Source organism: Harpia harpyja, chromosome Z, assembly GCF_026419915.1.
Source record: "Harpia harpyja isolate bHarHar1 chromosome Z, bHarHar1 primary haplotype, whole genome shotgun sequence".
Classification (NCBI taxonomy): domain Eukaryota; kingdom Metazoa; phylum Chordata; class Aves; order Accipitriformes; family Accipitridae; genus Harpia; species Harpia harpyja.
The window spans coordinates 75,079,226-75,094,864 of NC_068969.1; the positions used below are offsets into that span (position 1 = coordinate 75,079,226).

The 15,639-nt window shown below is 35.9% G+C and overlaps 2 protein-coding genes across 6 annotated transcripts in view; one reads left to right on the top strand and one right to left on the bottom strand.

Annotated features, from left to right (window-relative positions):
• LOC128136311 (guanine nucleotide-binding protein subunit alpha-14) overlaps nucleotides 1–10,068 on the top strand; it is a 94,674-nt gene extending 84,606 nt beyond the window's left edge. Inside the window, exons 4-7 of the mRNA XM_052775617.1 lie at nucleotides 2,293–2,421; nucleotides 4,056–4,185; nucleotides 5,534–5,687; nucleotides 6,685–10,068. Of these exons, the coding sequence (XP_052631577.1) occupies nucleotides 2,293–2,421; nucleotides 4,056–4,185; nucleotides 5,534–5,687; nucleotides 6,685–6,875 (604 nt within the window). The 3' untranslated portion in view covers nucleotides 6,876–10,068. The remainder of the gene's footprint in view (nucleotides 1–2,292; nucleotides 2,422–4,055; nucleotides 4,186–5,533; nucleotides 5,688–6,684) is intronic.
• A 1,717-nt stretch (nucleotides 10,069–11,785) lies between these two features.
• Nucleotides 11,786–15,639, bottom strand: part of VPS13A (vacuolar protein sorting 13 homolog A) — a 108,825-nt gene continuing 104,971 nt past the window's right edge. For 4 of the 5 annotated variants that reach the window (XM_052775612.1, XM_052775610.1, XM_052775609.1 and 1 more), the window contains 2 exons: nucleotides 14,840–14,914; nucleotides 11,786–13,315 (listed from right to left, as the gene is read on the bottom strand). In XM_052775612.1, the coding sequence (XP_052631572.1) occupies nucleotides 13,265–13,315; nucleotides 14,840–14,914 (126 nt within the window). In that variant the 3' untranslated portion in view covers nucleotides 11,786–13,264. The other variant, XM_052775613.1, reaches the window with a different exon arrangement.

Below are 15,639 nucleotides of genomic sequence, written 5' to 3' on the forward strand. Positions count from 1 at the left end.
TGGAAAAGACCCATAAGATCATCAAGTCCAACCATTAACCTAACACTGCCAAGTCCACCACTAAACCATGCCCCTAAACACCACATCTACATGTCTTTTAAATACCTCCAGGGATGGTGATGCAACCACTGCCCTGGGCAGCCTGTTCCCATGCTTGACAACCCTTTCAGTGAAGACATATTTCCTAATATCCAATCTAACATGTCCTGGCACAACTTGAGGCCATTTCCTCTTGTCCTATCACTAGTTACTTGATAGAAGAGACCATTAACCACCTTACTACAACCTCCTTTCAGGTAGTTGTAGAGAGCAATAAGGTCTCCCCTCAGCCTCCTCTTCTCCAGACTAAACAACCCCAGTTCCCTCAGCCACTCCTCATAAGACTTGTGCTCCAGGCCCCTCACCAGCTTCGGTGCCCTTCTCTGGACACGCTCCAGCACCTCCATGTCTTTCCTGTAGTGAGGGGCCCAAAACTGAACACAGTACTCGAGGTGCGGCCTCGTCAGTGCTGAGTACAGGGGAACAACCACCTCCCTGTTCCTGCTGGCCACACTGTTCCTGATACAGGCCAGGATGCTGCTGGCTTCCTTGGCCACCTGGGCACACTGCTGGCTCATAATGAAGAGATAGGTTCACTCTAATTTTATTAGTTATACCTGTGTCTCTGTTGGCCTGTGGTACACAACAAATTTTAAGCTGCAGTGATGAAACAAACTAATTTCAGGCTTTCTGAACATACTGGAACCATCATCCCTCCCAGTTCTGAGGTCAACGCAGCTGGTACATAACTGAGTTTCCCTTGGGGGAAATAATGAAAAACAGCTGTACAAAATATATTGACAACAAGCGGGCCCACCAGACAGTTCAGTTAATGAAAAGCTTAGAACATAAATAAGAATGAAGATAAGTCTCTCCCCCACTTTTCAAAGAATTTAATTGTGAAAAAATGATTGTTTCATGGGAACAGAAAATTTACATTTCCATTTCTGTCAAAGTTGAGAAGTAACAGGGTTAAATTTCAGCAAGGAACATTTAAATTAGGCATTTATGGTAAACTTTAACCCTGAGTGGTTACACATAGGCAATCTGTTCCTGTATGTTAAGCGTTACCAGTTCTTGACAGATGTTTGTCTGCCTTGTTCTTAAATAATCCTACGCTGGAGAAGAAGGGTGCCACTTAATGGTCTACTGTAGCCTCATTTTCTAAGAAATCAGCTACAATTGAAAAACAGTTTTATTTTAAATTTTATTAAATCTTCCTTGTACTGTTAATTACAATGGAAGTCTCAATAACACTTTGCTACATTGCTGGAGAGGAAAAATTTTCTTATTCTTAAGAGAAATTTTTCTGAGTGATAACATTAAGTGTGAGAATTTTTTATTTTGGAGCCCAAGTGTGAGGGATGTTTGGGCAGCAAAGGGAGAATACATCGACACCCTCCCTCTTCCACCAAAGAAAAAGTGTGGAATAAGTGCTTAAATAAAGGAAGGTTTGTGCTACAGCCGTGTTGTATGATTTGGAATACACCTTACACTTTTTGTATGCCTTGTTAGGATTTTGACTGATCTAATGTTGCCTTCTAGTGGTGGGAAGATAGATTGCAGAGAGGAATACCAGGCATCTTGTGTCTTGCTCACACAATGCTCATTTGTTGAGGCACAAGAATGTCATCCTAGAATTTAATCCCAGCCATGAAAAGCGCAACAGTCTTATGAAACTAAAGAGGGTAAAGTTAAGAATGACTGCGTGAGCACACGAGAAATTAAATGCAACATCTTTTATATTAAAAATGTATAAGTTTGAAGCATTCATGTTTGCAGTGCTTTCCATTAATTACATTTTGAATTCTGTCTATCAACCTTTCACAGTTGTGTCTAATATTAGCATCATGGATGAAGTGACAGGGGATAAAGTACTGTCGGTGAACATTATGGCTAGGACTGACATTTATATTTGTGTTCAAATCTTAATTCTGGTGTTTATTTTGGGGTAATAGCAAAGAATATTCAAATAAAATTCATCATTTTGGGTGTGGGCGATTGTCTATAGAACATTCAGGCATCATCTCTTTTGATTAGTATTATTCTGTACGAAATGTACATCCAGGTCTTAGTTCAAGTAAAGGGGTTTATTGTTTTATGCCAGCAATAATTGCACTAAGGCCATGCACAACTGAATTTCTGTTTAGCTGCTTTTATGGGAATAATTCTGTGATGGCTGGTTCATACTTTGGTTTTGAATCTCTGTAATTAACTTATTATATTGTTTCTGTTGTATATTTAACTTTTCAGTTATCTTACTGACCTTGATCGTATTGCTAATCCCTCATTTGTGCCAACTCAGCAAGATATTCTTAGAGTCCGAGTGCCAACTACAGGAATTATTGAGTATCCTTTTGATTTAGAAAATATTATATTTAGGTAAGACTGCCTATCAAATGATTCAGTATACAATTATGAAAGTAGTTGTTGCAACTTTACTTCTAAGGTCCTTTAAGCTTTTGCATTGAATGACTGTTTTTACATGTTTCCAGCGGTCTCCAAAGTTCATACAGTAACTCGAGTGGAGTTTCAAAACATTCCTTTTGAAATTCACATTACATAAAAACAGCTTTTCAATTCAAGCAGCCCAGTTACCATGTATTCTGAACTATTAGTTTAATTTAAAGCCTTGGATGGGGGAAGTGCAGAGGAAAGGTATTTGTGGTAACATGAGTGCTCATATTGGCATGTAGTTTAATTCCATTTAGAGCCAACAGTTTCTGCCTCCTTACTGTAACTGTTTGAAAGACAGGGCCCTAATAGATATGCTAAAGCCTTCAAGTGAGTTTACAACTTTCAGTTAGATAAAGTTAGGGAAGGGAGTTGGAGACACCAAGGGAAGGAGAAGGGAAAAAAAGAAAGTGGAGGGTCACAACTGTAGATACTTCTATTCTTCCTGCCATGTAATATACCAAAAAAAAAAAAAAATTATGTTCAGTGGAATTGAGAGAAACAAACATCTCAAAGTTGAAAGACAGTCTGAGAAGCACCTTAAAATTCTCTTATCTGCTACTAGACAAGCTATTGCAACAGGTGGGGTTACTGATTTTCTAAGGGAAAGCATTTTCTTTTATTTAAAAATTGCAGAATTCACACTAGCGTAGTAGCATAGATGTTCTTCCACCAAACCACCCACTTCATCATTAACAAACCCCTGCCTGCAGTTACAACACAGAACCAGAATCCACTCTGATAACACATGGTCAAACCAGCCTAACTGTAATTTTGTTGTTTGTTTGTTTTTTCCTGGAAAATGGAATGTTCTAGGGAACACTTTGACCTGGATAAAATGTGAGGGACTGACTTAACTGTCTGCAAAACCACAGGAATTTGATGTGAAACTAAGATATTTGTGAGCATTTTGATTGTTTTGAGTAGTGAGATATGACTAAGCTGGGTTTTTTTGTGGGGGCCAAGGGAGATTTTGGAGCGAGTGTGGACACAGCCAGGCAGATGACCTGAACTAACCAAGGACATATTTCATGCCATATAATGTCATGCTTAGTGATAAATTGAAAAGAGAGGGCTTTATGGAGGTTGGCCATCTTTTTCTCAGGAACTGGTTGGGCATCGGTCTACACATGGGAGGTAGTGAGTGATTGCTTTTGCATCACTTGTTTTGTTTTCTTTATCTCGTGTGCCACTTATCCTTCACTTATTAATCAATTATTATTATTTTTTAATCTCAACCCCCAAGTTTTCTTGCTTTTACTGTTTCTTTCCTCTGCCCCTGTCCACCCATGGGGGGGGGGAGCAGATAGTGAGCAAGCAAGCAGCTGTGTTGTGCTTCGCTGCCCACTGGGATTAACCCACAACAAGACTAAAGAACAGTGAAAGTTGTAGCACTACAGCAAGTGAATCAAGTTTAAATATTAAACAAAACATACAGTGTTAAGATATATTTTTCACAGTTCAAGCTTATCTCAGGCAGGCGATCTATCGTAAGGCCTTTGGAGTTACTTTAAGTATCTTATGAAAATGACTAATACGTTGACTGTATTTCTTTTTAACAGGATGGTGGATGTAGGTGGCCAAAGGTCAGAAAGAAGGAAGTGGATCCATTGTTTTGAAAGTGTTACATCCATCATTTTCTTAGTTGCATTAAGTGAATATGATCAAGTATTGGCAGAATGTGACAATGAGGTAAGGAGTGGGAGCATATAAGGTACAGAAAAAGATGTGTGCTTTTTAAGAAACACAGCATTCACATGTGTCCATAAAAGGATTTGCAAATACTAGAGTTACATTAAGAAGCTGATCAAGCAGTCCTGAAGTTGTTTTAAATTAGCAGCCTGCCTGTAAAAGTGAACTCTACCTTAAAAGACAAAACATGATTTAAAATGTCTTAAATCACTTAAGCCATGTCAAATGTTTAAGAATTTGAGTATCAGCAACATCTCTAAGCAAGTAAAACTACCTCACTCACCTGTAATTAGGTTTTCTGTTTGTTTTTTAAGTCTCTGATGTTTCAGAATTAACCTGTGCATTAATTAAAGAAAATTAAAACAAAATAACTTAAAATTTACCTCCTTCCCAAGGTTAGAAAACCTAAGATGAGTTCTCCCATCTGTTCTAGAGTGCCGTAATCCGCAGTAGCCAGATGTTGTAGAGAAGGATGCAAAAAAAGATAGTAGGCAATTAGGGAAAAGCATATTAGTGGAACTGCATTACTTTTGGTAGTGGTTGCTTTACATCCTGCAGTATGAGTACTCCTTCAAATGTCCTTCAAAAATACTTAATACCATTTGAACCTTGAAGTCCCAAAGCCCTTTCAGATCACTTTCTCAAGTTCTGTTTGAAATGTGAAAAGCATACCCTACTTCACTTGCTGAAGTGTCACAACATCCATTGTAGTTGAGATAACAGTTTTCAATGCATCTCAATGCACGAACAACTTCAGTAAATGTAATTTTCTTTTTCCTTCCACTATCTTGAACATTTTATTATGCTTACTTTGGATGTTAGGAAATAAATAACAAACTGACTGCTATCACAAGCTTATCCCCAGGAACTCCAAACAGCAATCTCTGAATGTGGTGTTCCTTACACCTCTCTTGAAATGGGACAGACACTATTACCAGTATACAGGAGTACATATGTTCTTGTCCTTTAGCTATGTTACCGTATGTTAATATCAGATACTTGAACAGATACACCCTGCTTCAGCTCTCACTGTAAGGTCAGAAGAGGCTTTTGTAGAACAGCAGTCCATGGCTGCTCACTAACTCATACAAGAATTCAAATAATTACTATTATTAAGGCTTACCTTGATTTCACATACCATCATGACATTCATAGCGGTGATCGAAAACCCAGTAAATAAGAGGATATAGAACAAGAGTAGTAATGAACAACCAGTGCATTGCAATTGCACTTAATAAAAGTAAAATTTTTTAAAAAGCTTTCAAAAAAACCTTTATGACCTCTGGCTGATGTGATTTGTATATGTTACTGTCTAGAGAATGTAACTTCATGTTAATTTTTGTTGTAGAATCGAATGGAAGAAAGCAAGGCCTTATTTAAAACTATCATTACATATCCCTGGTTTCTGAATTCTTCAATCATTTTATTTTTAAATAAAAAAGATCTTCTAGAAGAGAAGATCATGTATTCCCATCTAATTAGTTACTTTCCAGAATACACAGGTAAGCATTTATCCCACACTATCTTCACAAAGCTAAAAGTCGTATTTAAACCAGTCAGTTTTTCCTCATTAAACTGAACACAAAGTGGAATTATGCAATATATTTGGTATCTATGCTTTTCTACTCTATCCTTTAAAGTACAAACTTAAGTTACCCAGTTTTACTGGAACTTTGGTTTTTTTACTGGAGCATTGTGACAGAGTCTTAAGAGATATATTGCAGCCGTTCTGTTACTATTAGAGTAGCACGATCACTATTTATTTATGAGAATAAGCACCTTCTTCATCTTCAATCTCAAAAGACAAGATAGGAAGGGAACTTGGGGAACACGGCTTTTAATCCAACTCTTTATATAGTAAAACCCCATAGTATAGTTTTGCATTCATTATTATGACTTGTTATCTATGTAAAAGTCCGAACTTAAAAAGCAGCCTGAATAACTTTCCTTAACATTACTTATACTTAGTCACAAAAAGAATGATGAAAATAATCATGTGTTCCATTACCTAATACAGTACTATATTCTGCAAGACATATATCATGTTGAATCCTACAATTAATAATGAAAAGAGTTATTATGATTTAATAGCTACAGAGAAAACACACATCCCTTTCTTGGCCAAAGAGAATCCTGTTTACTTTGTGTGTTTTAGAAAATTTAATTTCTCTCATGGTCTTTGACATACTACAGTAATGTAGCAACCTATTAATATATGCTGGGTAATTTCAGTTGCATAGGTTTTTATAAAAAATTACTTCGACCTGTAATGTTTATGGTTGAAAAAAGCATACTCCACACATTTTAGAAAGCAGTGTTGCAACAGCTTTTGCTCCACTAATATATAAATGAGAAAATACCAACAAAGGAGTATGCCTTTATAGTGATTTGACATTTAAATATGAAATTAGCCTGTTAAGATACTGTCCATATCACTGTGTTTCTTCCTTGACCCATAGCTTTTAACTGTTCAAAACCACTAACTGTGCTTTTGACTAGGACCTAAACAAGATGTCAAAGCTGCCAGAGACTTCATTTTGAAGCTGTATCAGGATCAGAATCCAGACAAGGAGAAAGTAATCTATTCCCACTTCACTTGTGCCACAGACACAGAAAATATTCGTTTTGTCTTCGCTGCTGTCAAGGACACGATCCTGCAACTAAACCTGAGGGAGTTCAATCTGGTTTAAAGAAAAAAACATGGCTGCAGCCACAGAGTGTGGCTTACTCATAGCACAGCCTGTGTTGGTTAAAAAACAAGTGTCTTTTTAAATATCATTTACAGAAATGGGAGAAGGATTTATATTTACTGAAGAAGTATGGATTGAGAGAACTTTAAAGAATGAGTTTCAAAGTTTACTTTTCAAGCTATACATTTAAAATATTGTGTTCATATTTCCCATGTTAGTTTTGTCTGTGAGTTATTTTTTGACTGCTGGGGGAATTAAGTATATTTAGAAGAATGTACATAACTACATTGCTGTCTAGCTGGTATTTTCTTAAGATTTTTCTTTTTTTTTTATTTAGCATTTACAATCATAGCTTATAAAATTTCAAACAGCAATGCCTTAAAAATGACATGTTAGTGTTATTTTAGTGTGCTAGACAGTTTTATATTCTTGTTCTGAGCAATGTAGTTGAAAGACTTAGGGTAAACCTATTATACTTTTTAGAAGTATCTCTCAGTAGCCTTGATAGGCCAAACCTGTTAATGTTCTAGGAATCATTACAAAAGATTAGTTAGTGGTGACCCTCACATATCACTGCCTTTTTGTTCAAGTGCCTTACAATAATAAACTACCTTTCACAGTTAAGGAATGACCGATTAAGATCTTGTAGGCAGCCCACAGAATTTACTCTTTTCTGAAGGGGAAAAGCATTTCCCAAACAGCAAGGCATTTAGCAAACATTCTCAGCATTCACTACCACAGGAGCTCAGAGATCATCCACAGATGCTTACAATAAACTACGCCTTAAATTCCTCCAAGTCACTAACATAACTTGCTTTTTGCACTTTGCATTTTCCTGTTGTTGAGCTTTACAGGTAGTTTTGCATGGATTAGACAGCAGTAAATCCTCTCCTGTAGAAGATTTCCAGCCATTTTCCCATCTCCTCCGCTCCCTGCCCAACTACAAGCCTCTCCACTGAAGATGAGAGCACCACTAATACCTCAGTCAATTCTCCTTCACTGGGTCAAAAATTCTCAGACAAAATAATAAAGACATTAGGGCAATCCTGAAAACCTTTTTTACCCATGCAAAATCCATGGTGATCACGGGTGCTTGATCAGCTAACCCAGCAACACTAGTAAGGAGAGTGTATTAGTAGAATAGTCTGTTATTAGCAGTAATTCAGCCCAAAAGATATGTTGAGGTTCTCCTGTATTATTTAAATACATGAAAATTCCTTTTTTCCAAGAAGAAATATTATAGCAATGGTTTTTACTACCGGCATAAGATTGCAATTTTAATGCAGCACAGAAAAAAATTCAAGTTATATTGATTTTTCAGCTTGAGGAGTGCTTCTGTGTTTTCAACCCGGTTGCTAGCTGTCACAGTTCAGTCCTGCAAAAAAGCACACCCTGACATTTCACTGCCCATAAAAAAATGTTTACTGTTTCACATATTAAACAGCACAGTTCCCTTTTGTCCAGCAGTACAGAAAAAGTAAATTCTGTCTGGAGCTGGTTTTGGTTGCTACGGGGAAAACAGCTCATAACATTTGATGCATTTGTTCTTTCTTTAGTGTTGGAACAAGCAGTAGAAGCCCGTTCTTAACACTGCTTTAACGTTTTTCTGTGAGGGAAGGACACTGACCTGTATGTTGTGCCCATACTAATGAATGGCAGTAATCAACACTGAGGGAACAGTGCAGAAGACCCTGGGGTAAGGTACAGGGTACAGTGCCACTTGCTGAACAAGAAGCGGCCAAGGGGGAGTGACAGAAAGCATGGAATAAAACAGCATGTCTACATGTGTCATCTCTGTCCCTGGCATATCATCTCTACCCTCCAAGCACTATCATGACAAGTCCTCAGACCTCCTGTCCTAAACACTGTTGCTCAGAAGATAGTTCAATAGCATTTCTTGTCATAAAATCTGTAGATATTGGAGTTTTACAGTACTTACTTAAGAACTTCCAGTCACATGAAAAAGACGACAAAAATACTTTTTCTAGGGCAGCAGATTTGATGGAGGAAAGCATATAAAATGCCCAAATGCTTGAACTACTTGATCCAGTTTTGAGACCCCTGGGAAGAAGTTCTGGAAAAAACATCTGTTTAAACTCTTAGCTGTTTCCTATCTTGAGTCAAGATTTGCTGTCTCTGTGAAGAGCACATTGGCATCATGAATTTGGAAGCCTGGCTTTGCTGGAGTACAAGCTTTGCAGATTGTGAGACAGTTACCATTTTACAGGACCCATCAGTACAAGAATGCTTTTCTTTCACACTTCACAACCAACATTTAAAAACATTCATGAGGGCAGTTAGAAACTGCACATAATTCTCGATCTGCTTGATGCAACAAGGAATAAAAACCCACAAAGGTAAAAAAACAGGGACACCAACTTCCTTGGCAGAAATTACAGATAAATTGATCAACATAGGAAAAAAGAACCACCCTCAGTAATTAACTGTTAGGAACTTTAGCCATCTATATCCTTAGTTCCTGGGAGGTAAATGTTTCATTGGTATTGGTTGCGTCTTCAGTTTCAGTCACTGCAGATAGAGAGGGATCAACTGGGAGAGATTAATGCTGGAAAAAGGTACTGTGGAATTGTTTGATTTGCTGAAGAAACACTGTGTGTTCTGGCCTTGTACAATACTTCTGTGATTCCAAGCAATGTAGTCTCCAGGTAGTTCTTTTCTGGAATTCCAATGTGAAAGGGTCAAGAAGGGGGGGGGGGGAATCTTCTGAATAGTTTTGTGGAATATTCTCATTCATGAAGCTAATACAGTATCAGGAAATATATACAAATCAAATATATAAAAATCTATTTAAATGTCATAGGGATACAGAGCTATTTACAAACAAGCCACAAGACTTAGCAATCCTATTAAGGTATGCAATGTATTTATTGAAACTGTTTTACATCAGCAGAATAATTAGGAAACTTAGGATTTGTAGTTCAAATTCAAGAATATGCTGTAAGTATTAAATTTTAAATACCATTACATAGTAAAATTAGTCTTTTATTGACTAGTGTGTGGTATTTGTTATTTGCAGATAGATGGCTAAAAATAACTCAGAAGGAACAAAAGACCTCAGTGATTTGTTTGGTATGTGAGTGTATTTTGTGAAGTGCTAAAGATAATAAATAGCTAGTGGCATATGTACGGAAATTTTTTTGGTGAAAAAAGAGGATTTCATAAGAATCTGGTTATCTGGCAACATCATCTACGTTTTTTCAATGTGGCAACAGAAAAAAATACTTTAAATGAAGCTTAGACATGTAAATCCAGTTATTAAAAACTTGTCCTTATAATAAACCAAAGGTAAAGACTAAAATCTGTATTCTGCTTTCACTAAGATAGCTGCAACAGAAGCTTGTCCTTGTATTCTCAGAGACAGGATTTAACTTAATTTGTTGATTTCTGCCTAAGAAATTCTAAGTAAAGGTATTACCTATTAATTAAAGCAGTATATAAAGAAAACAAATAATAATCACATTCCAGTCAAATAAAATTCAGTTTCACTTTATTCAAGGTGAAGAACAGGTCAGGGGGCAGGAGGGTGGGGGGCAGGGAGGGAAAGCATGGAAACCAAAAGAGCCATGCCACGCAAAGCCATGCAGCTGAACAAAGAAAGGTGCAAACAGTTCAACTTACAAATTTTTTAGCAATGTGTCTGGCATCTTTGATTCTATGTTTGGTTTGTCATTGATTTCTTAGAGGTAATTCTAAGCATGAACAAACTACTACTAAGAACCCAAATGACATTTCTCAAAGGTATTAAGTTTAGGTAACAGTCATCTAGAAGAGAAACTGTTCTTCAGTAAAGGCCATGGTATACTTTTAAACACCACAGTGGGCAGACCTAAATGCTTACATTTTAATTTGTATTGATATCCCCTTGTCTAACTGCATATACATTTTTAATAAAAATTAATATATCTATTCTGCCTTCTTGTTGAAAAAAATATGCATATTGCAATAAGGAATGAGGCACAGCAGAGTGGAAATCTCAAACAACTTGTAGTAATCCAGAAAACTACACAATGGCATAAGTCTGAATACCTTTCTCCTCACCCCAGGCTGATGTATAGTTAGAACAGAAAGACCTGGTGTCTGCCAAAAAATAGCAAATTCATTCACGACTGTATGGAGAAAATGTAAGAAAAAAACCAAGGAAAAAGATAAAATTTACTGACTAGAAAAAGGGAACTACAGGAAGGCATATTGTCATTACAAGTGGAGACAAGGAGGGAGGTGGGGGAAAGGTCCCATGTTGACTTTTGAACACTTCCAGTGTTTCCGTTTTTGTGTTAAGGCTTTTAGTTAGCACAGATGATCAAAATATTTCATACTGTATAAGAAAAATGTAATTTTGGCAGCATTCTTATGTTTTCCAGAACATGAGCTTAACCACAGACACACACATTTAAAATAAATCCTCCAACATTAATGGTTAAATTGCTCAAATATTACTGAAGAGCCAGCTGAGATTTGAGAATCAGGAGTTTGTTGGCAAAATAAATACAAGAAAGTTAAGAACTGGAGATAACATTAATTGAAATAGATGCTCTGTGAAGAGAAAATACTTAGAATAGGGTAGATTGAAAAGCTACACAAATGGGAATGTACAAAGTACTTGCAAGAGGTACTAAAAGTGAAAGTTGCAGCAGATACTCAGTAAATACTGTGGATGGAGAGAGGAGGAGACAACACAGTAATCAAGATCATGATAAGGCTATTAATTGAACTATCATGCCTAAGATGAAAAGTGATAGATGAAAAATTACAGATATGGAATGGTACTCAGTGCATCTAATAACATGACTTATCTAAGGCAAATTACTCTATTAGTTTGGCATGATTATAACCTGAGTTAATACTCTTGATACGTGCTTAGTGTACAAACAAGTGGAGTAACACAGTCATTGCGATAGTTAGGAATTCTCTTATAATCTTTTGATTCAATTTACAATTTATGGGAAAAATTACAAGATTACATGTATTTTGTAACCCACTAAATGGTTACTCAACACCAAAGGCAAGACTTAGAGCAAATTAAAGAACTGCAATTGTAGGTTAGCATGCTAGTCATTTTAGATTTTACAATAATACGACAATTTGGGTATCTCAAGCACCAACACCAATGTCAGAATTATATCCTGTAGCTATAAACATTCCAAACAGTTGTTTAGAAATAATGTTTTGGCAGAAGGTACTTACTGTATGTAGCAGATATTTTGAAGACTTCGATATGGGAATTTATGGAAACCTTCAGGTAACACTGGACTGTTTCCTGTACTTTTTATATCAACTGCAGTAAACAGCCATTCAACAATACTATGACTATTACATCTAAGAAATAAGCAGAATTGCACACATTCAGGCTTTCCCTATTAAAGTTCTGCTGTCTGGATATGAAACAAAAAAATTTAATTGGATAAGAAAAGTTGATAAAAGCAACTGTGAAATATTATATTTATTATTTAATATAAATTTGACTTTATTAGTCACTTGCTTAGCACACAATACTGTGTAATCCAAGGCATTTATTTTTGGTATGCAACAGTGCACTTATAACCCCATAAACTCCTTGAGCTGCAAGACTGTTAACTTTTATTTAAAATAATAGGCTTTAATTAATATTTTTAGTGCAGAGATATATTAATTTTCCCCATTACACATTTTTGTAAACTGTTATATTTTCTGTGAATATTGATGGAGATGTTGCAACGTTTCCTTGAGTAGAATATAAAAAAAGTTTACATTAAAAGTGATACTGTATTGCAAATTCATCATGACCTGGTCCATTCATTTACAAAAAAGAAAATGATATTGTTAACTAAGCAGCCACTCCTGTCATCATCTAAGTTAGACCTCTCTGGTCAGTAACCTCCTCCTTCGAATTTGAGTTGTAATACTAGTGATTATTAAGTTAACATTTCCTTTGATAAAGAAATTTGAATTTCAACATAGCCTCAAGTCATAAGAAAACTAAGACATAAAATAAGTATTGATTTTCAGAATCAAACCCAAAAGATTTGCTCAGAATACTATCATAAGAATTATTCCAGAGTTCAATTTCAATATTGAATGTAATGGTAAAACAAATTCACTTTACACTGTATTTATAAAAAAATGAAATCTGGAATTCTTATGTTAAAAAAAACCAAAGAAAACAAGCCAAAACTTGGCAGAATTTTTTTGATCACTAGATTTTTTTAACTTAACATCATCTATTTTTGTGATACAGCCATAGACTGTTGTGACCATAATAAACAATTTCATAAATCCTCCTTCCCTCCTGTTTTTGCCTTTGTTGCTGATATTCAAATAGTTCTGCTTGTTAAAGAGGAATTAAAAGGTAGCTGTTCAGTGTTCTTCATATCTTGGTGCTTCTCCATTCATTACAATTTTGGCTGATTCTCTCTCACTTCTTCCAGTTTAGAAAGGATCCACTGTGTGAAGGAAAAAAAAAGTTTCCTTGGTAAAAACCATACAAAGCAGCTGAAAATTAGATTGGGTTGGCCAGACATTTCACTACCTGCTCTCTTCCTAACTGAGTTTTAACACAGTGCTCAAAATTCTACTGTAGATTATAAACCCCTGATTTTCTCACATGAAAATGGAGGCATTTAAGTACCAGTATCTGACACTGAATACCACAGATAATTAAACTGGCTAGGTTGATATTTCAGTTTCCTGGTCTGTATTTCAATGAATAATATATTAAAAAATGAATTACATTATCACTTCACCCACATCATTATTAATGCTCTGCATTAATCTGCAACTCTAGACAAATCACTGATGACAATAGAGAAGCAAGAATAACAAAAGACAGAGGACAAGAATAGGTTGCAGCAATGTGATAATACAGTTATTTAGAAAGAAGCTTTCTTTAACTACATTTGGTTTCTTTTCAGAAATTTCAAATTCACATTTAGTTTCCCAAGAGACAAAAAAAAAAAAAAAATATGAGGGGGGTGGGGTGGGCAGGGCAGTGACATGGAAATCTAGGGTAGGAGATGAAGTTACATGGAGGGATTGCCAGGAGAAAGCTGCATAATGCTTTCAAGAAAGATGAGTGGATTATTACAAATCAGCACCTCCAAAGAGTACAGACAAGTCAAATTCAGCATGGGGCCCTCAAATACCTTGACAGTATTTGTAATCTTTTTGAGTTAAGGTTCAAAAGGTATCACTCAGCTGTGGTTAGAAACTACTCTCATGAAGACAAAAGCAACTCAAACTGATAAGAAGATGCAAAAGCAACTTAAACTAATGAGAGGATGCAGCTTTCACAGGCTGTTTCAAAGTGTGATCCTAGGGTACCATATCCCACTGGTGTGAATATATACAAGACTAATTTATTGACTGTGACAATAATTAGCTACATTAATAAAAACAAGGCAGAACTTTCACAACCTGGCTACCTCATCGTTCTGGTAGCAGACCTGAACCACTCCTACTCTCTGTTGTAGTCAAAACTAGTGATGTCAAAATGAAGAGATCATACAGAATATGTGTATAATAATAGTAGTAATATCATATATCAAATAAACTATTTGTGTTTCTATTAGGGATTCTCTTCATTCTTCAACCAAAACTGTATTTTGAGGAAGAGAGGAATGACACCCCACCCCCCAAATAAAACTAGGAGTATTTTACAAATATTGTTTGTTCTATTAAAACATACCATTTTGATTCACATTCATGAGTTTTTATTAGCAGTACTGTTAAATCAGCTGTTTGACAGACAGTTATAATTCCAAAGATTTACATAAGGAAAAGTTTGGTGTTGGAATTAAGTATTTCTGAAATTCAGTACTGAATAGATCATTGCCATTTCCATCTGGGTAGTGGCTGTGTGGAAATACTGAATTTTAAATATACATAGTCATTCCAGGTTAAGAATATTTCTGTTTGACTTTTTAAGCCAAATTTAGCACAGTATAATTGTAATAGTATTTTGACTTTACCTTAGCATCCTCTGGACTTTTAAAATTAATAATTTTTCCAAATTCTTTGGCATGGAACACAGACTTAACTCGTTCCTAAAAAAAAAAAAGTAATTCAAAATTGTAGTTAGTTTCTTCAAACTTTACAACTAAGAAGTTATTTACCATTAAGGCAGCTATATGGTTCAGACAGCCATGTGTACCCATTACACTAATCTGAGTATGTTCACATTGCATGCATACACCCTGAGAAACTTCATTTTCTGCATGAAAGTACCGTGGAGTGTAACATTCCAGCAATAACAGACTTCCCTTTTTACCTTGGAGTCCCTGGAGACTGGAATATAAAGGTGTGTAGGAATGGAAGGCAGATAACGGAGTATGTGGGGTAACAAAATCCAGTACTCCCTAAGGTTGTAATTTTTCATTCTCCTTTAAGTCATTACCTAAGTGGACATTCCACCAATACTGACTTGCAAGTAGTGGTCTTAGGTAGTGGAAAACAGCAACTTAGGCTTCAGAACTAGAACATAAGCAGTGCTTTGCAAAATACAGGTTTCAACCATAGATTTCAATAAAGAGCATACTGCAGACATGTGAATGGAGTCTGAAATGACTGCTGTTTAGGGGTAAAGATGGGTATGTTATTCAGCATTGTCTGAAATGACAGAAACTCTAAGAATTTTTTCATCCTGTAAAAGTTCACTCTCAGTCAGAAATCCAGTTTGGAGGATTCCAAACCAATATGGCTCTGCCTTTCATGCTCTCTGCAATAGAAACAAATAATCTGAGTGAAAAACTGCATGACTTTGTACACTGTC